Source organism: Lepidochelys olivacea (genome assembly GCF_965140295.1).
Source record: "Lepidochelys olivacea isolate rLepOli2 genome assembly, chromosome: 2".
In the NCBI taxonomy this organism is placed as follows: Eukaryota; Metazoa; Chordata; order Testudines; family Cheloniidae; genus Lepidochelys; species Lepidochelys olivacea.
Window position 1 is genome coordinate 61,434,460 of NC_140412.1, and position 24,753 is coordinate 61,459,212.

At 45.4% G+C, this 24,753-nt stretch overlaps 1 protein-coding gene across 1 annotated transcript in view; it reads left to right on the forward strand.

The window, feature by feature from the left end:
- The first annotated feature begins 18,258 nt into the window (after positions 1 to 18,258).
- Positions 18,259 to 24,753, forward strand: part of CPA6 (carboxypeptidase A6) — a 119,924-nt gene continuing 113,429 nt past the window's right edge. Inside the window, exon 1 of the mRNA XM_084619854.1 lies at positions 18,259 to 18,425. Coding sequence (XP_084475980.1) covers positions 18,310 to 18,425 — 116 coding nt within the window. The 5' untranslated portion in view covers positions 18,259 to 18,309. The remainder of the gene's footprint in view (positions 18,426 to 24,753) is intronic.

The window sequence follows — 24,753 nt, forward strand, 5'->3', positions numbered from 1 at the left end:
GCTCCAGTGATGGACAACAGCCTCACGTGGGGGGAGGGGGACACTTAGGGCAAGCAGCTGGGGTGTCCCATTTTCTCTTTGGGAAATATGGTTAACCTGCTGCTCCCAGCCTCTGTGGGCGGAGGGGAACCCCACAGCTCCCAGCCACCACGGTGGTGGGGGAAACCATGGAGCTGCAGCAGCAAAAGTCACAGACAGGTCACGGCTTCCGTGAATTTTTGTTTATTGCCCGTGACCTGTCCATGACTTTTACTAAAAATAACCACGACAAAATCTTAGCCTTACAATGGGTGATCAGCTGGCAATGGATAGAGGCAGAGGCATCATTTCAGAGAAGACTGGTGGAGGGGAACAGACAAAGTTCTGTCAGTGTCCCCAAAACTGTCTCCCATGCCCATACCAAATGATGGCCCTGGATGGACGAGAGACACCCATTCTCATCCCCCTGGACCTCTCTGCAGTGTTCAACACTGTTGATCATGAGATACTGCTTTATCACCTGAGAGACACGGCAGGAGTCCAGAGTTACATGCTAAAATGATCTGAGTCCTTGCTGGATGCACCCAAAGAGTAGTGATGAGAAACTGCACTTGCACCATCAGACCTCTCACTGTGGAGTGCCACAAGGATTGATTCTCTCTCCATTCCTTTTCAACATCTCCATGCAACTACTAGGTGAACTGGTCAGATTACATGGACTCAAGTACTAGCAAGATGCAGATGACACACTGTTCTACCTATTCTGTCACTACATAGGACCACACCACTACAACTAAATTGGCCCAGTCCTTGGATGAGATCAGCTCATGGATGAAGAACAGCTGGCTGAAGCTGAACCTGAGCAAAACATAAGTGATGCTGGTAGCAGAGGAAAGTGTTTTTGAGGAGTTTGGGCAGCCACAGTGGAGTCTCCTTTGATTGAAAGTCTCCACAATTGGTCAATTTAATCCGTAGTCTAGGAGTGTTCTTGGATTCCCTGCTGATGCTGAGCTCCCATATAGCAATGGCCACAAATAATGTTTTATATCATCTCTGCATGGCTAGGAGACTCCATTAACTCCTGACAGATGAAGACCTAGCCTCAGTTATTCATGTCTTCATCACCGCTTGGCTGTCCTACAGCAGTGCAATATACCTGGGCATGAAGCCTTCAGCACTTAGGAAACTCCAGCTAGTACAAAATGCTGCAGAACATCTCAGAAACACAGGCTACCATGAGCACAATACACCTGTCCTCCGCTCTCTATGCTCACTTCCCATAGAATTTTGAATCAAGTTCAAGGTCTCCATCCTTATCTTCAAGGCACTCCATTGTCTGGGCCCAGGATACCTAAAAGACCATATAAAGCTCTGGAACAAAGACCATGGTCGACAACTTTGCTGCTCTAGCACAATGGAGCTCTCAGCCGTAAGAGTAAAGCTCGTCCGTGTCTGACAAAACCTCCTCTGGAGGTAGTCCAAGATTGTGGAATGAATGCCCCCAGGAACTACGGATCATCACATACCTCATCACTTTCTGCTCCAAATGCAAGTCATATTTTTTTGACCTTGACTTCTCTAATAAACGCACAGTAACAGTTATTGTGATTTCGCACCTGCCCCCACACTGGGCTCTAAGGGGTTAACAGAGCCCTAGGGAGGCTGTGCAGGCAGCAGACAATCAGGGAAGGGCTGAAGGGAGCGGCCAAACAGGCCCATATAAAAAGGGAGCTGCAGAGCAGCAGAAGGCAGTTCTTTTCTGGGAGCCCAGGGAGGATGGGTCTCTGAAGGGCTGGAAGAACTGCCAGCATCCTGGACAGACCAGTGCTGCAAGCAGGGACCGGGGGGAGCGAGAGACAGCACCTGGCTGGCTGCTGGGGTTTGCAGGCTGAGGTCCTGAGGCAAGGGCAAAGAGGATGCTGGGGCCGCAAGGAAGTAGCTGGACAATTCGCTGAAGTTGCCACTAAGGGAAGTGGCTGAACAGCAGACTGCAGGTCCCCCAGAAATGGGGAGCACAGTGGGTGGCATGGCCAGAGGGCTGTGTTGCTGAAGAGGATGCCATGGTCCCTGGAGAGACATGGGTCTTAAAGCAGGAGTGACGGCGGCGAGACACCACCGGAAGCGGGCACAGAGCTAATTCCCAAGACAGCCAGCAGAAGGCGCCAAAGTCATGAGTGAACCCCATTACAGTTATATTTATATTTTAAAAAGCAAACCTACCAGACCAAGACACTCCACTGTGTGTGCTTCTCCCTCTGTGGAGAGGATGAGAGAACAAACAACACATGACAGGTGCATATTCACATTGCTTAATGCATTACTGGAATGTGCTCAGATACTACAGTGATGATCACAGAATAAAAACCTATATAGACTAGAATGTGTTCATTAACTTGAAAGTCCATCTTAAATGTATTCCAGAATTTGAGGGTGGAAGAGGCAATACAGAACTCTGCTGTTGGTGACATGGAACAACCTGCTCATCCACCCTAGGACCAGAGTCATGGGCACTAAAAGTTCTTATTTAAAAACTGAGAAGATTCAGGGGATATTCCCTCTCAAATGAAGTAATGATATGCATAATCAAAGCTAATTATTCCCACTGTAGAGCAATTGATCTGTGTTTAAGTGGTTGTAGAAGAAGAATATATCACAATTACTTTGCACTGAGATGGGATCCAATCTCTCTGTGCTACACAGGACCACAAACTGCCAAAACATTCACTTCCTTATAATTCCCCTTGAAGCCTCTTGAACCCTGACAGCAGAAGTTTGAGGATGCGTGGAAGGGAGGTGAAGAAAATATCAATTCTTGTCTCTTTCTCCAGGTGAGAGAAAAGTGGAAGGAAACCACTTCTGATGGAAACAGGCTCTCAGCAATCTTCTCGCTAAGAATTAATGGTGCTCAATCTTCCCGCTATTAGATTTTCGGGGTTGTCAAATTGACTGGGGCCCTGGATTAGAAGATCCTGACTGAGGAGGCAGGGCCTATGGTCAGGAGATAACCATATCCCAATTGTCACACATCCCAACCTATCTGACAAACCTCTTAGAGTATCTGTGGATGTAAACTCCAGTTCTCTGGAAGTAGGCATGTCCTTTTGAGCCAATCTGCTATGACCATCTCTTTGCTCTGCAGATAAATCGAGCTGAAGAAGGCAAAACAGGATTCTGACCAACACTTCTGATAAGCACTAAAGGCTAGGCATGTCCCCTGTCAGTTCAGATATGCCATCAAGCCTATTTGTTGCCCTTGATTAAGACAGGACATTGAGCTGGCAGTGGGTGCCAGGAGAAAAGTGTCCATAATTCCAGCATATTGACACTTGGTATCCCAGGGCAAAGGAGAGCCAGGTTCCCTGCACTGACAGAGTTAAAATATATTCAAGGCTTGCAGGGTATGCTAATTTTATATTGGAGCAGGAAAGCAGACTTTAGAAGTACTGACAGCAATGCTATTGTTTTAAAAGATTTGCAGTATCATAGAATCATAGAATATCAGGTTTGGAAGGGACCTCAGGAGGTCATCTAGTCCAACCCCCTGCTCAAAGCAGGACCAACACCAACTAAATCATCCCAGCCAGGGCTTTGTCAAGCCTGACCTTAAAAACTTCTAAGGAAGGAGATTCCACCACCTCCCTAGGTAACGCATTCCAGTGTTTCACCACCCTCCTAGTGAAAAAGTTTTTCCTAATATCCAACCTAAATCTCCTGCACTGCAACTTGAGACCATTACTCCTTCTCCTGTCCTCTTCTACCACTGAGAACAACCTAGAGCCATCCTCTTTGGAACCCCCTTTCAAGTAGTTGAAAGCAGCTATCAAATCCCCCCTCATTCTTCTCTTCCGTAGACTAAACATCCCCAGTTCCCTCAGCCTCTCCTCATAACTCATGTGTTCCAGTCCCCTAATCATTTTTGTTGCCCTCTGCTGGACTCTTTCCAATTTTTCCACATCCTTCTTGTAGTGTGGGGCCCAAAACTGGACACAGTACTCCAGATGAGGCCTCATCAATGTTGAATAGAGGGGAACAATCACGTCCCTTGATCTGCTGGAAATGCCCCTACTTATACATCCCAAAATGCCATTGGCCTTCTTGGCAACAAGGGCACACTGTTGACTCATATCCAGCTTCTTGTCCACTGTAACCCCTAGGTCCTTCTCTGCAGAACTGCTGCCTAGCCATTCGGTCCCTAGTCTGTAGGGCTGCATTGGATTCTTCCGTCCTAAGTGCAGGATTCTGCACGTGCCCTTGTTGAACCTCTTCTTTTGGCCCAATCCTCCAATTTGTCTAGGTCCCTCTGTATCCTATCCCTACCCTCCAGTGTATCTACCTCTCCTCCCAGTTTAGTGTCATCTGCAAATTTGCTGAGGGTGCAATCCACACCATCCTCCAGATCATTTATGAAGATATTGAACAAAACCGGCCCCAGGACCAACCCTTGGGGCACTCCACTTGATATTGGCTGCCAACTAGACATGGAGCCATTGATCACTACCCTTTAAGCCCAACAATCTAGCCAGATTTCTATCCACCTTATCGTCCATTCATCCAGCCCATGCTTCTTTAACTTGCTGGCAAGAACACTGTGGGAGACAGTGTCAAAAGCTTTGCTAAAGTCAAGGAACAACACGTCCACTGCTTTCCCTTCATCCACAGAACCAGTTATCTCATCATAGAAGGCAATTAGATTAGTCAGGCATGACTTGCCCTTGGTGAATCCATGCTTACTGTTCCTGATCACTTTCCTCTCCTCTAAGTGCTTCAAAAGTGATTCCTTGAGGACCTGCTCCATGATTTTTCCAGGGACTGAGGTGAGGCTGACTGGCCTGTAGTTCCCAGGATCCTCCTTCTTCCCTTTTTTAAATATGGGCACTACATTAGTCTTTTTCCAGTCATCCAGGACTTCCTCCAATTGCCATGAGTTTTCAAAGATAATGGCCAATGGTTCTGCAATCACATCCGCCAACTTCTTTAGCACTTTCGGATGCAACGCATCCGGCCCCATGGACTTGTGCACGTCCAGCTTTTCTAAATAGTCCCGAACCACTTCTTTCTCCACAGTGGGCTGGTCACCTCCTCCCCATGCTGTGCTGCCCAGTGCAGTAGTCTGGGAGCTGACCTTGTTCGTGAAGACAGAGGCAAAAAAAGCATTGAGTACATTAGCTTTTTCCACATCCTCTGTCACTAGGTTGCCTCCCTCATTCAGTAAGGGGCCCACACTTTCCTTGACTTTCTTCTTCTTGCTAACATACCTGAAGAAACCCTTCTTGTTACTCTTAATATCTCTTGCTAGCTGCAACTCCAGGTGTGATTTGGCCTTCCTATTTTCGCTCCTGCATGCCCGAGCAATATTTTTATACTCATCCCTGGTCATTTGTCCAATCTTCCACTTCTTGTAAGCTTCTTTTTTGTATTTAAGATCGGCAAGGATTTCACTGTTAAGCCAAGCTGGTCGCCTGCCATATTTACTATTCTTTCTACACATTGGGATGGTTTGTCCCTGTAACCTCAATAAGGATTCTTTAAAATACAGCCAGCTCTCCTGGACTCCTTTCCCCCTCATGTTTTTCTCCCAGGGGATCTTGCCCATCAGTTCCCTGAGAGAGTTAAAGTCTGCTTTTCTGAAGTCCAGGGTCCGTATTCTACTGCTTTCCTTTCTTCCTTGTGTCAGGATCCTAAACTTGACCATCTCATGGTCACTGCTTCCCAGGTTCCCATCCACTTTAGCTTCCCCTACTAATTCTTCCTGGTTTGTGAGCAGCAGGTCAAGAAGAGCTCTGCCCCTAGTTGGTTCCTCCAGCACTTGCACCAGGAAATTGTCCCCTACATTTTCCAAAAACTTCCTGGATTGTCTATGCACCGCTGTATTGCTCTCCCAGCAGATATCAGGGTGATTGAAGTCTCCCATGAGATCCAGGGCCTGCGATCTAGTAACTTCTGCGAGTTGCCAGAAGAAAGCCTCGTCCACCTCATCCCCCTGGTCCGGTGGTCTATAGTAGACTCCCACCACGACATCGCCCTTGTTGCTCACACTTCTCAACTTAATCCAGAGACTCTCAGGTTTTTCTGCAGTTTCATACTTGATCTCTGAGCAGTCATACTGATCTCTTACATACAGTGCAACTCCCCACCTTTTCTGCCCTGCCTGTCCTTCCTGAACAGCTTATATCCATCCATGACAGTACTCCAGTCATGTGAGTTATCCCACCAAGTCTCTGTTATTCCAATCACATCAAAATTCCTTGACTGTGCCAGGACTTCCAGTTCTCCCTGCTTGTTTCCCAGGCTTCGTGCATTTGTGTATAGGCACTTGAGATAACCCGCTGATCGCCCCTCTTTCTCGGTATGAGGCAGGAGCCCTCCCCTCTCATGCATTCCTGCTCATTCTTCCTCCTGGTAAAAATGTTCATGGAGAATGTGGGCATCGATCCCACTACCTCTCACATGCTAAGTGAGCACTCTACCATTTGAGCTAATTCCCCATCTATATCCCTAGCAGATGTTCCCACTATGTTAAAATCAAAATAATTGAGCAAGTTTCACCCCAGAATTGGCTGCACTTTTCTGCTGAGTTCATGATCCCTAGATGTTGTATACAGAAATGCTTTCGCAGATGCTGGGCACTGTGTTTAAATAAGAATTATTATAAATTGGATGTATACTCAGTTGTATTGTATCATGTAATCTATTCCAAATACACAGTAACCCACTAGCTAGGCTTTGGAGGATGGTATCTAGAAAACTTATTTTTAAAGCTGCTGCAGTCAGTAAAGGTTTTCAGCTTTACCTGTCACATGACTGTTTGGGATGGAGTGTCTTTCCCCACTGGCCAAAGTGGGGAAAGCCCCTGGAAAATATCTTCTTGTCTAGTCTTTTCCAGTTTATTTGCCTTTGTTTTGCGGATAATCGAACAGACCCTGAGAAAAAGGCCTTAAAAGGATTATGGCTGGTGTTTTATTTCCATTCCCTGGTTAGTGAAACTGCCCACCAACATACAGGTGGCTATGTGCATTTCTGGGTTTAGGTTTTTTAAAGTCAATCCAAATGAAAATAAAATTCAGTGCTTCAAATATTATAGTTCTTAAAATATATATTGAGGGATGTACAATGAATTGGTGACTAAGACCCTGTCTACACTAGAGGGAAACAATGTTAGGCAGAAAATTTTAGAGTATTCTCTTTCAGAAAGCTTAGATTTCATAGCGTTTAAGGTCAGAAGTGACCACTGGATCATCTAGTATGACCTCCTGTACATCATATGCCATTACATTTCACCCAGATACCACAATACTGAGCCCAATAACTCTAGTGAGACCAAAGCATTTCAGTCGGCAAGAGACTAAATTGTTGTGTGCCACAGACAGAGAACAGGAGAGACAGAGGTGCTAGCAGTGCCCAAGACCCCTGCAATCGCAGGGAATTGATTAGGTGAGATACATACTTACATGATCCTGTGCTGCAGAGGAAGGTAAAAAACAAACAAAACACACACACAAGGTTCCCTCCAATCTGACCTGGAGGGAAATTCCTTCCCAACCCCAAATCTGATGATCAGTTTGAGCGTGAGCAACACACAAAAGCCAGGCATCTTAGAAAGAGGATTCTCTGTACCAGCTCAGAGCACTGAGCGCCCATCCCGTGTCCCATCTCCAGCTATGTCCAATATCTGGAACTTCTTCTAGACTAGGAATACTTCGTCCTCCCCATTTCACCAAAACTGGAGACTTTACAGGTTGTGCACCAGCTTCCAGGAGGGAAATTATGTGTTTTCATAACTTGAATGACAGAGCCACGTGGCTCTATTTTTCTTTACATAAATTATGTAAAAATCTGAAATGCCTGGTGCCCAGTTACCTATAGTTAGCTTGAAAGAGGTCAACAGAGGTATCATTCCAAACACACATGATAAGATGACCAGATGATAATCAAACAATCTTGAAAAAACTTTTCCTGCAGCTGACAGACCACGGGTGGACAAACTACGGCCCACAGGCCGGATCCGGCCCCTCAGGGCTTTGGATCCGGCCCGTGGGATTGCCCCACATGGTGCCGCAGGCCCCACGCCACTCTCAGAAGCAGCCAGTACTACATCCCTGGGGCAGTGTGGAGAAGTGAGGGGGGGCAGAGGGCTTTGTGCGTTGCCCTTGTCTCCAGGCACAGCCCCCTGCAGCTCCCATGGGCCAGGAACAGGGAACTGCAGCCAATGGGAGCTTCGGGGGAGGTACCTGGAGGCGTGGTAAGGGCAGCGCTCGGAGCCCTGTGCCCGCTTCTCCCCCAGGGGCCGCACAGAGACATGGTTCCAGCCGTTTCCTGGAGCGGCACGGCATGGGGCCAGGGCAGGCATGCAGGGAGCCTGCCCTGGCCCCGGTGCGCGCCATTGCCATCCCGGAGCCACTTTAGGTAAGCGGCGTTGGGCTGGAGCCCGAACCCCTTCTACACCCTGCCCCCCAACTCCCTGCCTGCACCTTGCACCCCTCCTGCACCCCAACCCCCTACTCTGAGCTCCCTTCTGCAGTCCACACCCCTCCTGTGCCCCCTCCTGCACTCTGCACCCCTCCTCTGCCCCAATCCCTTGCCCTGAGCCCATTCCTGCACACTACACCCCTCCCACACCCCGCACTCCCTCCCGCACCCCAACCCCCTGCCCCAGCCCTGCATACAATTTCCCCACCCAGATGTGGCCTTCGGCCCAAAAAGTTTGCCCACCCCTGTGACAGACTAATTAACATCTGAGAGGGTGCCCTTTCCCCCTATCTTTATTATAATACTATACATAATGTTTCTATTCCTTCTAGAAGTAGTCAGTCAACAATACTGAACAACATCTAAAAAACCCTGGCAGCTGTGAGTTGTTTGATAGGTCATACACTACAGTATTTTATTTAACTTATTCTTTCAGAAATGCCTGTTTCATATGGACATGTGGTAACCACTAGTTTATACAATTAAAAATCAACACCTATCCTCTTTTACGCTTTGTAACTTCTATGGAAACGTTCATAGATGGTCACTAGTTCAAAAAGTCACTCACAATTCTTACTGTATCTCAAAGCAAATATCGTCCTTATTTTCCTTTCTTCCCTAAGCTATAAACCCACTGAAGTGCATCCACTGATGTTGCAAACAAGAAAATTAGACCTTGAATACAGTCTTTGTGATTGCATAACACACTGTGGAGGTGCCTCTCAGATTGGGCCTATTTGAAGCATTTTATTTACCAAAATAAATCAAGTTAAAACTTACCTGAGTCTGAATGTGAGCAGCCAAAATTTGGTCTTTTTAAAGAAATATTTGTAGAAAGAACTATGTGGGATAATTTGTACGCATTGCAGATTAAAAATACAATCCACTCCAAAGTACAGGAGGATGTATGGTCTCATGGTTAAAGCGTAGGACTGTGTCAAGAGACATGGATTCTATTCTTGTATCTGCCAAAAGACTTTGTCTGACCTTGGGGAAGTCCCTGTGCCTCAATTTCCCCTTCTGTGAAAGAGATGCAAATATACTAACTTCACAAAGATTACTAGGCCTAGTTTCCTAGTGATTTTAAAGCACTTACAGATCCCAGGAGAAAAGATGCTATAAACATTCAAAGCATTGTTGTTAATAATAAACACATATGATCTGAGTGGGAAGTGGAAGAAACACTTGAAATTCTTTTGGCATTTCCAGGCTTGATTTTTTTTCACTAGGATTGCAAGGTTAGAAAAAATGCCTGTATGCTGGAAAAAGAATGAGGAGTACTCTAAGGTGCCACAAGGCCTCCTCGTTCTTTTTGCTGATACAGACTAACACAGCTACCACTCTGAAACCTGTATACTGGAAAAAATTGCCTTTCCACTGGGCTGGAAATATTAACCGTGCATCTGGGAAATCTTGTTGGCATGGACCCTCTGTGAATGGTAGCAGATGTGAGGGCCTTGTGGGTCTGCTTCCTATTGGAGGAGAAATCCATGATGCAGAGTTTGGGTATAGTCTTATTGCAACTTGTTCATTTACATATGTCCACCACTCATGGAAAAGAGGTGGTCACAATGGCATGTGAGCAATACCCTCTTTCTGAATGCACAGCACCAGAAATACCCAGGGAACAACTCTGCTGACTCTAGGCAGACAGAAAGCAAACTCTCCTGCTGCATGCCACACCTCCCTCACAGGAACAGCATCAACAAAACAAAACTCCACAACACAGCATTCCCACCAAGGCTAAAAACTTGCCTGCACACTAAGGAAGAGAATTTGTCAGGCTAAGGGTATGTCTACGCTGCAAATCCAGAGGTGTAACTGCAGCACACGTAGACATACCTAAGCTAGCTTTGATCTGAGCTTGTTCAAGTATTGCAGTGAAGCTGAGGTACCACAGGATGCAGCTGCTCGAATATGTATCCAGGGTCCCTTGCGGGGCAGAGCTAGTCTGAGCAGCTGTGGCTTCGCTGCTATTGTTACTTCAGCTAGCTTTGATCCAGCTCGACTACAGTGCCGACACATCCTATGTGTAACGGTGCTGTCTGATGAACACTGTCATAACATTTGTTTCTAAAGTTTCTCAAACTTCAGTTGTGCTACTGAGACAGCCACCAAAGGAGCTAATTATGCTGCTTAGCTATTCATGTACTCCTTATGGGCACCTGAGTCCAACAACAGCACCACCACAGTTAGGAAACAGGGTGTGGGGGCGGGAGGCCAGTAGAGGTTTTGCACAGTGCACCATGTTCCCAGGGCTAGAGTGTCAAAACTGAGGGTTGGAGGGGGGGAAGGGAGGGGCTAGGCACTTTAGGATATCTTTACTTTGACTCAGGTCTGTGCACTACTTTGTGGATGCCAGAGGCCCAGGTTCAAGCATGGGCAGGGACGCTGGAACACTTTTTGTAGTGGGGTGCTAAGCTAAGGAAACTGTAAAGCAGTGGTCCCCAAACTTTTCACCTCATGCCCCACTTATCCCTGTCTGTGCTCCCCATTCTCTCCCCCCCAGCCCGTCCCCGAGCTGTGGCTCTGGGTGGGGGGGGACAGGGACAGGGTAAGAGGCTGAGGCTGGGTCCACAGCTGGGGGTAAGCGCGGGGCTGGCAGCCGGGACCCCGGGCATGAGGCAGGAGCAGAGCCCAGGGCCAGCAGCCGGGACCCCAGGCGGAGCCAGGAGTTGAGCCCAGGGCATGGGCCGGGGGTGCTGCAGCACCCCCCGAACACGTAGGTCCCGTGCCTATGATCATGGGTCAGAAAATGCTTAAGCTAGGGTTCAAATGCAGTGTAGATGCTCAAGCCCAGGGTTCCCTGACACAGGTCAGCTGACTCAAGTCTAACTAACACTAGCCTTACATTCCTGTGTAGTGTCTTTTTGGTCTTTGGGCAAAATTCAGCTTTAGAATATGTGGGCAGTTTTCCATTAAAGTTGCACTCACTCACTAAGTTGGCACCTTGTCTTTCTAAACAGAAACAAAAGCCTTGTCTATAAAACAATATTGCACTGGGTTAATATAGATTTAGTTAAGCCAGTGAAAACTCCTTTGTGGATGCTCTTATTTCAGTTTAAGAGTGTCTTATTTCAGTTTAACAAACAGTTTCCTAATCCATTTAAACTACAATGAAACAAGCCTGGTTTAAACTCAAGTAAGAGTGTCCATCCATTGTTCTGCACCAGTTTGACTAATCTGGTTTAAAAGAAAAAAAATCACACCTTTAGTTAAATTGGTGCTACCTTCTTATGTAGACAAGCCCTGCAACTGTTTGAAGATAGGAGACATAGTTAGCACCAAGCTGCTCCCTCTTCCAGCTTTCACTACTTGGTTTTGAACTGATGTAAGGGTATGTCTACACTTACAGAGTTTTTGAGCTGTAAGTTTCACCAGTGATAGTGAACCGGTAAAAGTAAAGCACTGGTTTGTGTACTCACTCAATTCCTCAGGGGTCAGAGAGTGTTTACGCTACCAGCACTTCCATCACTGATGAGAGCAGCGCTGTAGGGTAGCTATCCCACAGTGCAGCTCTCTCGATAGATCATGTGGGAAATGGGGGGGGATGTGAGCAGAAGGCATTCTGGGTCCCTGTTCAGTGCCCTGTGCTGTCCTGCTTCATGTCTCAGGAGCCCCATTACTTCCTGGTTTCTTCCGTGGCATTTTTTTAAACACCTCCTGCTGTCTGGCTGCTTTCCCCACCACATCTACAAACAAAGGGAAAGGGAGCTTCAAACTTCATGGGGCATACAGGGGGAGGGGCGGACATCCATGCATCAGAGCAGTGGAGATGCTGGCCAAAGTGATCGCTTTTGGAAGCGTGGGATATCCTTCAGAGGCCAAAGGGTGTTTACACTGGTGGAACATGTCTTCACTTTCACAGCAGTGCAAAAAGAACAGTGGTAAGAGCTGTACACCTCTCGTGAAGGTGGTTTTCTTTTTGCGGTGAAACTTCTGAGTTTCACCGCAAAAAGTCATTAACAAGTGTAGTTGCTCCCGCGGTTTTAGCACAAAAAGGGGACTTTTTGCACTTTAAATGGTAAGTGTAGACATACCCTAAGTCTCTGAAGGCAGTACAGGAACATCCGGAGTTCCATCACTACCACCCTTATTGTGGCTACTTTTGCTATTTTTCAGCTACATGATCTCTCCCAGCTACCCCACAATGCTGAAAGATATACATTCTAAATACATGTTAAACATGCAAGATTGTATTACCCTTTGCAGTGTACAGCTACTAGGGGTTAATTTTTAAATGTTCATTCTCCCATAATATTATTTCATCTCTGTTATTTGTCTTTGGAGTTTAACTGTCATATCCTCTTCCACTGTATTTCAGGGAGTTGCAGAAAGATACCTCCAAAAGGATAAACATTAGGGATGAAATCCTCACCCCAGTGAAGTCTTTAACAAAACTCCAATTGATTCCAGTGGAGTCAGGATTTCACCCTAGAAGCCTAGGTTTTGGTATGAGAGTAGCAAACGTGTTATATTGCTTGGTAAACTCGTGTATTATTCTATGGGTGTGGCACAGGGAAGGGAAGGAGAAGTAGTAAGAAAAATGACTAACAAGAGGGTGTAAGACAGTGGGTTACTTTTTCTAGCTGCAGTATTGTCCCACAGCATACAAGATACCCCAATTTACTAAGATTTAATTTACACCACCATATAAATCACCTCTGAATTTGTCCCTAGTTGTCAAAATAGATTGTAAGCTCTTTGGGGAGTAGACCATGTATTTGAGTATGTTTTTACTACATCTACTACAGTGGGGTACCATTCTTGCCTAGGGTCTATGGCATTACTACAATACAAAAGTTAATAATAACCAGAATGGGGAATTTTCAAATCAAAATGTGGCTCAATCAAATGCTCAAGTGACACTGTATTAAAATGGTTATGCATAAATTAAATTACCCATTGGTACCACATGCAAGTAGCATACTAGAAAATTATGTGTATTTATTACAAAATCAATGCAAAGGTTTGCAAGAAAATGTGTCTATTTGTCTGTAGGAGATGGAAAGTAATGTAGCCAAGAGGCATGCAACATCACATGCTGAGAGGTAAGAGAACACACACACACAAATGGACAAATTCACTACTGCTAAAACTGTTGAAAACAGAACAGTTACATCAGAAATGAAGCTGAGCCTTTGTGCAGGAGCTAGGATACGGTTTTGTTACAGCCAGTTCAATGGATGAACACTAGTAAATGCACAAAAGGAAATAATCCTGCATTGGCAGAGAGATGGACTGGATGACCTAATGGTCTTTTCCATCTCTAACTTCTATCATATGATGAGCCTTGGATTTAGTGCCACCATGGAAGGACACAAAGGAAAATGTTAACTTGCCTTTCAATCACTGAGCACAAAGTACGCATGATTTAATACAATTCTTTTCAAAAAATTTCCCCTTTCCCAATGAAACATCAACAGGGATTGAACAGCATTTCTCTCATGTACAGATCTTGACTGGTCTTATTATTTAGCCCCTATTGCTCTTACTGACCTCAGAACTGTGGGGAGTCAGTGTTTTTGAAGCACTTTGTGATCCCTTTAATATTCCTATACTGACTTGCATAAAGGGACACGATCAATTTGTTACATTTCAGAATGAACTTTTTACCTAATATTTTTGCAAGGAACCTCTGAGATTTCTGTTATTGAAAAAGATTTGAGGGGAAAATATTTTTCTCTTTTTTCCTTTGCTTGTTTTGTACATTTGATAGCCCTGTGTGTACAGTTTCCACTGTTTTCCCTGAATATCCCCTGTTTGCATGGGTCTTTCACACAGCAACAAAGGAGATAAAAACCAGTTCAAAATATAGGAAAGTGTAATGGTAAAGATTTGACGAGGGACTCATGGACTAAAACTATTTTAAAACTGGCTATGTTCTATTAATTTTATTACTGTAGTTTTTCTCCTGGACCCCAGCACCTTTCAAGTCCAAGTCTTCTGGTAGCACTTACAACCACTGTTCCCTCTAAGCTGTGCACGTGTGGACGCGCACACAGATCCTAAACCCCGCGCACACGGCGAAACACCATGCACACAAAAATGAAATACTACATCGGAGCCAGGCCGAAATATCATTTACAGGCGACTTTTGACATTGTTCGCCCGCCATCTATTAACACAGACAGATTCTACTAGCTGGAAAGGGCGGGGCGGGGTGGGGAGGGAGAGAGAAAGGAGGGCAATGAATCGTAGCCCTCCCTGCCAGCATTTCAAACATGGAACTTTGATCACGTCGGGACGGTCGGGACCCACACATCTCCTTGTAGTCTCTTCATTTGGCTGTGTACAAACTCAAGTACGTGCGAATAAGTCAAAATGCCTGGCCGTAGTTGCTAAGGAACTGCAAAGATTTTCCAGAAATGAACAAAGGTAAGTGTTGTTTTCGTGACTGCAATCTTTCAAAGGCATTGGACTTTATACATTTACTCATGATGTTTTACCATTTTCCCACATTTTTTAGCTGCAGGTGCATGGACTTGATCAGAGCTATGCACAAACTTCCGGTATCCTGATCTGAATGATCTCCCATTTGCCCTTTTGTCGAGTCACGCTGTTAAGCGCATTGAAATAGTAGCCATATAATAAAAGTATTCATTTTAAATAAACCAATGTGGTAAAAAATCAATCCCAAAATGTCACTGTCGAGAGGTCTAAAGTGTAAAAGAACAGCGACTTCATTTAAATCTGGATGGTTGGATGAGACTATAGAGACGGTTACACCGAAGTCACATAGGGTAATGCTTGTTAAACTTCGTGAAATATTCATATATGAGGAGGACAACGGAGTGGTTTGTGTATTTGTCGAGATGCCAGAGCTTCAGGAGAATTTTCAACAGGAAGAATGTGGAACGATGTATGAAAGTTGGATTTCTTAAAGCATTATCTGTCAAGTAAGTCTCATATAGATGGTGTAACAAGACTTAGAAACAAAAACCCTTCCTTACAGAGCGGATTGCTTAGCATGATTCTTGAAAGTCCAGCTGAAAAGCGGAGGAGACAAATTAATCTTGAACACAAGCACTCAAACCCAGAAGAAATCAAAGTACTTATTGACAGTGTGTTGTTGGCTATTAAAATGAACAGCTCAATGCTTTCTGTTCAGGATATTAATGACCATATGGAAAAGTATGTGCGCATACCAGCGAGCTGGAGAAGTAAAAATTATGCTTTCGAATTTCTTGAAATTATCAACTGTCCAAAATGACCTCATGCATGAAATAGCATCGGCAATGTTTCATACTCTAGCTGTTGATGAAAGCACTGATATATCCATTAACAGATACTTGATACTCTACTTGAAATATAGATCCATAAATTCTGCAGACTATAAAACTTCGTTTGGTGGACCATTATGACTGCAAGAATGTGATGCTGTTCCAATAGTGTCTGCAATCGAAGAGTTTTATAAAAAACACCAACTCGATCTAATGAAAATGGTGATGTTCACATCTGATGGTGCCTCCATGATGTTGGGCAAACTCAATGGCGCCTCAGCTGAAACGTGATACTCCACATGTAGTCCAGCAACATTGCATTGCACACCGGGAAGACTTGGGGTTTTCTGATGCATGGAAAGAGGTCAAGCTGATAAGAGACATCGAAACCTTACTGAGAACTGTCTACACTGTCTACACAGTGTTTGCAGTAGCTGAAAGAATCAAAAGCCAACTGGTTTTAAGTTTTCTGGATATGGTGACATTTGCTCACCAGAACAAACAGTTTCAGGATCTTGCAAAGTTGATGGATATAGGAGGAACATTCCTAGCATCAAGTGCAGACTGTGAGTGTGGCTTTAGCTTAATGAACATTCTAAAAAACAAACTATGGAATCGTTTACAAGTAGATCATTTGGACAGGCTGATGTGTATTAAGAGTTACCAGCTGGATGGAAGACTGATAGATCTGCACAGAGTTTATGTTGAATGGGCAAATGAAAAAGATTGCAGGGAAAAACAGTAAGGTTAGTTTAGCAGTCTTTGACATTTTGACCAATAAGGAAATTAAAATGAATTTGTAATTACATATCTTATTCTTGGCTGATAATCGTTTATTGATATTTTTTAGGAAAATTTTAAATTTAAAACTCGTTTTTCTTTTTTTACTTATGATGTCTCTATCTGAAAACCCATATACACTGACATAATGGCATACTTATTAAATTGTCTTTATTATATGTTTATCAAAATCTTTTCAGACATGTGTGTAGAATGAAAGATGAAAGTGGACACCAATGGGCAGAAGTCTATGGACTGATAATGATCATGATTAATATGTGCTTGATATATGCTGGTGACTGTCTATAAAAAGGATCATAAAGCATAATGCTCAAAACTAACTTCTGCTTCATGAAGAATGGTTAAATCTCCTTTTTCTAAGTATTTTAAAATGGCATTTATAAAATAACATGGTGTAAAACCATTATTATCACAAATTGCAAATTAAATGTATACGCATTTTACTCACTTGGGTGTATTTGCCTCATGGTGCACAAATTTGAACTCTGCTTCAAAAATTTGCACAGAAGAATTTCTGCACGCACAGGGCCTGTCAAAAATTAGAGGGAACACTGCTTACAACTGTCCAATGCATCTTTTTCTCTCCTTCACCACTTCTAATTGCCTTTCTCCACTCTTGACATTGTATGGAAGTTTATCTTTCATTAAAAATCCCCTCTAGGACTAACAAACACTTGAAATAATCTCCAGCAATGACACTTATGGTGTGTTAACCGTCTCTCTTTTACAGGCCAAGCATTGCAAGATTTGTTTGTGCCACCACCGGAAGAGTAAGGTGCGGGGAGCCGGCAGTCAGGCCTGCCCCGTTATAAAACATACGGTATTGCCTAAAATATTCGGTTTGGATCTGTCCCGGAGTAACATAACACCACACATCGCTCCTGCCTGGGGGCGATTTATTTTAGGCTGGTGGCTAGGCACAGAATAAGAGCACGGCTGGTGGCTTTCCCAGTGGCCCTAACAAAGCAGATCATGTTCTTCGTTGACCGAAAGGCCAAATCATTTCGCTCACCGGAAAAGAAGCTCTCGTCCCAGCAACGTTTTGAACTCCTTTGGCTGACCAAATGCCATCGACTCGCCGCGTGCCTCCAGGAGCTTTCCAAAGCATGTGCCCGGGGTTAACCCTGCCTGGCCCGGGCGGCAGCAGCGCCCAGGCGTGCACCGCACGAGGCAGTGCCCGTGAAACTGCCAAATGCCAGGGGAAAGCCGGGGGTCAGCGTGTGCCAGGGGGACTCTCCATCGCCGGCACCACCCCGGGACACGCTCCGCGTGGAGGCCGTTTAGATCTGTGAGGGGCAGGGAGCCCCTGGACCGCGCACAGTCACATCCCAAGGAACCCCCTCGCTCCCAGCGCATCCTCCTCCGGGGGGCGGCGGGGGGAGACACCTGGGATGCAGCTGCTCGCCCCAAGCACCAGCCCCCCTGACCGCCGCCCTCCCTCTTGCTCTGCCCTCTGCCCCTCCAGCTGTGGCTGCCCATCCCCTCCCCTTGGCGCTGAGACTGCAGCGGCATATTGGGGCTAGCTCACACGGGCGGGCGCCTGCCTGCCTCACCGGTGCCTGGTGCCCCTCTCCTGCCCCCTGCCCGTCCCCAGGGCCCAGCCCCAGCCCGACCCGGCTCCTGCCGCCGACAGGCAACCCCCGACCCGCAACTTTCTTCATCCGCTTAGCTACTGGTGCAGACCAGCGACACCTCCCCCGCCCTGTCCCCCCCGCCCCCCCCCCCCAGCCCGGGAGATCGGCGCGGGCTGCTGCTTTGTGTGCATGGGAGCTGCCAGCCACCTGGACGCGGCGGGGCTGCTGCAGCGGGGCGCTTAAGTGCATCCCTGGTTCCTCGCAGCATGAACCTCCCTGTGACTCCCACTGGCCGGAGAGCTGCTCTTCTGCCGCTTTGTCTGCTCTTCCTCAAGACCTGGGTGCCAGCGCACAGCTACCTCTACAACAACCGCTACGCCGGGTAAGTCCGCTTCGAGCTCGCGTTGCACTACTCACACCTCCTGTTTGCACTGGGGTTGATGAGCTCCTGGACTTGTCCTTACTGGTTAGGGGGGTCGGCTTAAACACCCCTACTTACTAAAACAGCAACCACCCACGAAATACTCAGATCGCCTTTTTCTCTCTCCTCTAAGATCTAGCCATGTTAGCGGTAGGAATCTGGCTATTCCCCCCACCCCCCTTAACTTTTTGCCTTACACCGGATCTTAAATGCATTATGCTCTAGTGCTCTTTTTGGTAATATCACACACACACACACGCTAATACTTAAGTATGAAGGATGCTACCTCCAAAGCATTTGCATTGCACGAATATGACCTGTCTATTTAGAAACAAGAATTTTCCTTTTTCACAGAGGATTTAAAAAAAAAAAAAACCCCGGAGGGAGGCTGCATTTTATTCTAAAGCAATGGAAGTTTGCATTTCTTGTAAAAGTGAATGTACATGTTTTCTGAAACTTAATGAACTGGTTAAGAGAAAGTAAAATAATCTTACTGAATGCAAAAAAAAATATCAAATCCAAAACATCAAGGGAAACTGATTAATTTAGCTATAAGAGATTTTGGTGGTATTTTTACATTATTTAAAATTAGACCTTTGCTTATTTAAGAGTAATCTTTGTGTTAGAAAGGGGACAGTATGGTCTACATATCAGTGAAAGACTGTGTAACATCGTTGGGCCCTGGGTGTTCTTACTATGCTAGACTTTTCAGTAAGGGCACATATATACGGCTACATACACTTTTTGTGGAATAGATCTTTATTAAGTATTTAACCAAAATAATATTATCATCAATAGATGTGGTAACATCATCCATTAATTTCTAACCAAAGATAGGGGGATTGCTAAACATAGTAGTATACTAGTAGCAAAATGGTGTATTTTCCACAAATAGTATAAAATTCATTAAAACTGATCCGCAAATTTCTTAATCAGCACAAGTAACCCTGGAAGTAAGAACTGTATTTCCACTTTTATTTTATTAAAGCAGTCAACTAGGTACATTAATTCCACTGCTGAAACCACATTTACTGAAGTTTAAAAGCCATACCCTAGGCTCCAGGGAATGGCTGGCTATGGGAACTGGTAACGTGATATGAAGCCTTTCACCTCTAGGTCACCAGTAGTGACAGAAAGTACTTAACATGTGACAGCTGTTTTGCCGTCTCAGGCCGAGTGTCAAGGCATAGGCATCAACATCTCAAAAAACAAGCACTCTTGTTGGCAGTATCAGAGAGGGGTGGACAGAGAGATGGAATTCCCCTCTGACGCCAGGATCCTACAATAAGCTGTGTGTCAGTGCCGGGTTCCACCCACATGGAGCTCATTGAAGGATTTATGGCTCTCTGTGGCCTTATCCCCAGAAGTGATTGTCTTTACATTATGGCTGTACTGCATTTATTTGCAGATAAATAGGGAGGAGTTCAGTTTCCCAGTACTGTGAATCTGGCACCTTTCATGAGTACCAGTTATATATATTATAATATATTGAAAATGTCTTGTCTGTATCTTCTAGGCTTAAATGAGACAGTCAAGTTAAAACTTAATCAATTAAGACAGAAAGTCAAAAGTAGTTTCAGGCACTATTAGGCTTTGCAAGCCAGTCAATTGATAAGTCAAATAATGTCAATTGACTGCCTATTATTTCTTTATCATAATCATATTGTCAGATATACCAGGGAGAATGCCCTCATTTACGCGGTGCTCCTTTCTGAGTACATCATGGCACAATTCTTTCATTTTTTAGAACTCCGAAAAATGTGAAACACAATAAAATGGAGTTAAAATAATTCAGTTAAAATAATAAAACAGTAAAACTTGCTTTAAAGAAAGTGATAAATTACAAACTAGTTTGAACACAATGAGCCAAATCAACAGGGAAAGATGCTATTAGGGTTTTTCACCGGTGCACGTTAACCCAGTTATTTAGTTTGACTTTATTATTATATTATTATTATTAACATTATTATTATTATTATTATTATTAACTAAAAAAACCTGCTGGTAAGGATTCAGTTTTAATCCCCTTTAATACTGGTTAGAGATTCTTTACCAAGGAGGAGACGTGGGCAAGGAGACTTAGTGTTTTTCAATTAGGCATAAGTATCTACCAAAGTCTAAGCCTATTGAAGACCACAAGTCTTACTGTTGTTATTGTTCAAATAAATTAGTGCTTTAAACTATTTGACCATTTTTACATTATTTGACTGGTCAGTTAACCAAATATTTTTGGAATGGTGAGATGCCCAACCCTAGGTATAATACGTGACCCCAACTCCCTCTGCTAATTGGGTTCACAAGCATATTTTCTTACGTGTTTTTTTGGTTTTTGTTTTTTTACTTCTTCTCCTGTTGCTTTTTGAAAGACCCGCACAAACAACTATCTGCATTATATGGCCCCTATCCTGCATACTACTCCACACAGCGAGACCCAGGAATATGGTCCTTCCTACAGAAGTTAGCCCAGTTCCGATAAGCTTACAGGATCTGGGTGTGTGCAACAAACACAGAGAAATTTACTAGTCGCAAAGTGCTGTCAAATGCATAGAGCAAACTAGAAAAATATTTCCCCCTTTACTTTCTTTCATTTATATTAGCCATAAGTGTTACTTGTGAAAATAGTAAGTTAAAAAAATCAGACAAATATGATTTTTCAAATTGAAAAGATCCCTTTAAGATGCCAGGTATCTCTTGCACTTCTGAAGCCTCTCTCAACAGGTCTTGGGCCTGGGCAGAATCACTTTATTTCACTGATCCTTTCTGTGCTCCAGATTATAAACTGTACAGAATTGCAACAACTGAGCAGGTGTGATTATCATTACTGAACTCGTTTGACAGCCATGGATTAGTGAAGTGCTCTTAAGAACAACAGTCAAGAAAGGGACACCGTTTTTCTCTGTTCACTGTAAAAAGGGATGCTGCCACCACCAACCCCTCACTTTCTTTTAAAGAAATTTATCAATCTAAAGCAGAGGTGGGCAAACAATGGCCCACGGGACCATCCTGCTCAGCCCCTGAGCTCCTGGTCCGGGAGGCTCGCCCCCAGCCCCTCCCCCGCTGTTCCCCCTCCCGCCACAGCCTCAGCTCACTGCTCCGCCGGCGCAATGCTCTGGGTGGCGGAGCAGCGAGCTCGTAGGGCAGCGCAGCTGTGGGGCCTGGCGTGACCCGGTGCTCTGTTCTGCGTGGCGGCTGCCTGTCCTGGTGCAGCCGCACCACCAGCCACTGCTGCTCCATGCAGCGCGGTCACGGGGCAGGGAGCAGGGGAGGGGGGTTGGATAGAGGGCAGGGGAGTTCAGGGGTGGTGGTCAGGGGGTGGGGGTGTGGATAGGGGTCCGGGAAGTCAGAGGGCAGGGAACAGGGTGGTTGAGTGGGGGCAGGGTTTGGGGGAGCAGTCAGGAAGGAGAGGTGGGGTTGGATGGGGTGGCGGGGAACAATCAGGGGCAGGGGTTCTGGGGGCAGTCAGGGGACAGGGAGAAGGGGTGGTTAGATGTGGCAGAGGTCCCGGGGGGGCAGTCAGGAAGGAGAGGGGGGGTTGGATGAGGCGGTGGGTGGCAGTCAGGGGCAGGGGGTTTGGGAGCGGTCAAGGAGAAGGGGTGGTTGGATGGGGCAGGGGTCCCGGGGGGGGCAGTCAGGAAGGAGAGGGGGGAGTTGGATGGGGTGGGGGGGGCAGTTAGGGAGGTCCGAGGGTGGTCAGGGGACAGAGAGCAGGGGGGTGGATGGGACAGGGGTCCCCGGGGGGCAGTTGTCAGGGAACAGGGGGGTTGGATGGGGCAGGAGTCCCAGAGGGACTGTCAGGGGGCGAGAAGCAGATGGGGTTGGATGGGGCCAGAGCTGGGCCATGCCTGGCTGTTTGGGGAGGCACAGCCTCCCCTAACCGGCCCTCCATACAATTTCAGAAATCTGATGCGGCCCTCAGGCCAAAAAGTTTGCCCACCCCTGATCTAAAGTATTCAGGTATAGCTGTAGCATCCTGTCGTCATTGCGGTATCTATGTGACAGGCACAGCTTTAAGTGTAACAAATCCATAATGGGGGCTTGAGGATAAAAACCCTCTTTTTAAAAATAAAAAGACTTCATCTGAGGCAGGAGTACTGGTGCTGCTCTGGGGATGGCTGTAGCAGAACTCAAAGCAGCACCAAGAGGCAGGAAGACAATTGCAGATGTTCAGCTGGGACTCTGACCTATAGCTGCTGATACTCTCATGTACTCCTTTCCCGAACGCCTTCAGAGATATCAGGGGAAACAGACAGGGAGGGAACAGAATGGAGTTGCAGACAGGTGTAGGAGAGGAGCAGCTGTTGCTGCCAAAGAACAGAAGGGCTTTCTAATAGCCACTGCCACTTGGGAAAAGAGTCAGCTCCTGTCAGTGGTCAAGACCTGTGAAGTCAAAGGTACATCCCCAGTTCACTATCTTTCCTAGGTCAGCTCTATTCCCTCCACTTGCTCCTCGGCATTTGTGCAAATTCCCCCTCCCCCCGAAGCAGCTGTGACACTACCTTTCCAACCCATCCTGCTGCTCTGAGGAGTTTTGCTACAGTTATTTCCAGAACAGTGCCAGCAATCCTGCCTCAAACCATCGAATGGAGGCGTGGGCTGAAAAACTGAGGAAACTCATCCATCAGCTAAAGCGGTTTGGGGTTTTAACCCCAATTTGCAACTGCGGTGTTGGGTGTTATAACTAGAGTTCATTCATCTCAATAGAAATGCGAGGCACAGAAAGAGTGGCAATCACACATACCAGTTGCGTTGCCAATTTTTTTTGGCTAGCTACATGACACATTTGCTCAGACTCATAAGTAATTAGGTACCTACAGAGTCTAAAAATGATGCTGAGGCCGACAACAGGTAGGAGAACTTGAAAAGAGAAAGAAAAACTCTTTAAAACCAAAAATATGACATACATAGACATGGCTACATGGCTAGTGCATCACATTCCATGAAGTTTGCTTATTTCAGATTGGTGTTATTAATTATTCTGGGTATGCATAACCATGTCTTGTAGATGATCAGCAGCTAGCAAAACTGGGAACATTCAGTCAAAGTTCAGATAGTTTAATGAGTATTACATTTATATACTATGGTATAGTGCCTGTATTCTTGTGGTGCTTTACACACAATGGTTGGGGGATTCCTCCCTCTTATGGAACAAGGCTTGAGAGGAGATCCTGTTGTCGAAGGTGGGAGGAGAATTGTACAATTCCCTTTGTGGCATTTTTTTCCAAATTTTGTAATCTGAGGACAAACGGGGTGGTAGGGTGGTTTGTTTTGTTATGTTTAAAACACAACAAAAAGAAGTCACAGTGGCTGAGTTATGTCCCAAATAACCATGTTTACCAGCTGTACACAAACATGGAAGCTACATACATACTGTGGTTTTGGCAACTTCCAAATCATGGAACACTGTGAGCACAACTAGAGGGCTTTCATAGTACTTAAAGCATCCCCTTCTAGAAATCTGGCCACAAAACCCACTGATTTCTGAGATCAGCCTGGATCTCTGGGATCCACAGTGGTTCTGAGCGCTCTAGCCCCACTCTGCTCCTAGCAACATGGCTCTGATTTTTTAATGTCTCATCATCTGAAATCCCAATACATTGTAAGTTGCCTGGCATTCAATTTATCTCCTTCTGAAGGATGAAGGGTAAAATCAATACTGCCAAAATTTGGAAGTTTTGCTCCTTTAAGTCTAGGCATTTCAAATTTGATGCTTAATCCATGAATGTTTCCTCTCTACCTAAAAAAGATATTGGATTAGATCAACCTTTTGGAGAATTTTTAGCTGTGCTTTCCCTCCTTTGTACTGTAATTTGCATAACTGGTCAGAATACAATGCAGGTAGGTTGGGGAAGTCCCAAAGCATTATGGTCTTCCAAAAAGAATGGTTCTTTAGGAAGTATAAGATCGGATCCCACTGACCTTCAAATGTCCCTTGTATATAATTATATATGAAAAAGGAATATAAAAAGTTAAAAAATGTAATGTTCTATGCGTGGTACTGAGCATTTTTTGCAAGAACAAGTACATGACACTTTTATGATGAGTTTTAGTTAAAATTATCTAAAAAGGAGAAACCCCTTGTTTTCAGACCCCCCAACCTGGAGGGATCCACACTTAGCACCAAACTCCACTCTACCTCTGTGGAAAACAGTAGCAGCAGCAGGAAGAGTTCATAGGGGGCTGTCTATGGTCTTCCCTTGAGCAACTATCTCCAGTTACAACCAAGCCAAGCCCTTGCAACCATATCCCAGACATCCCCCTTCCCCAGCCCTTGGACGTAAGTATCTAAGTC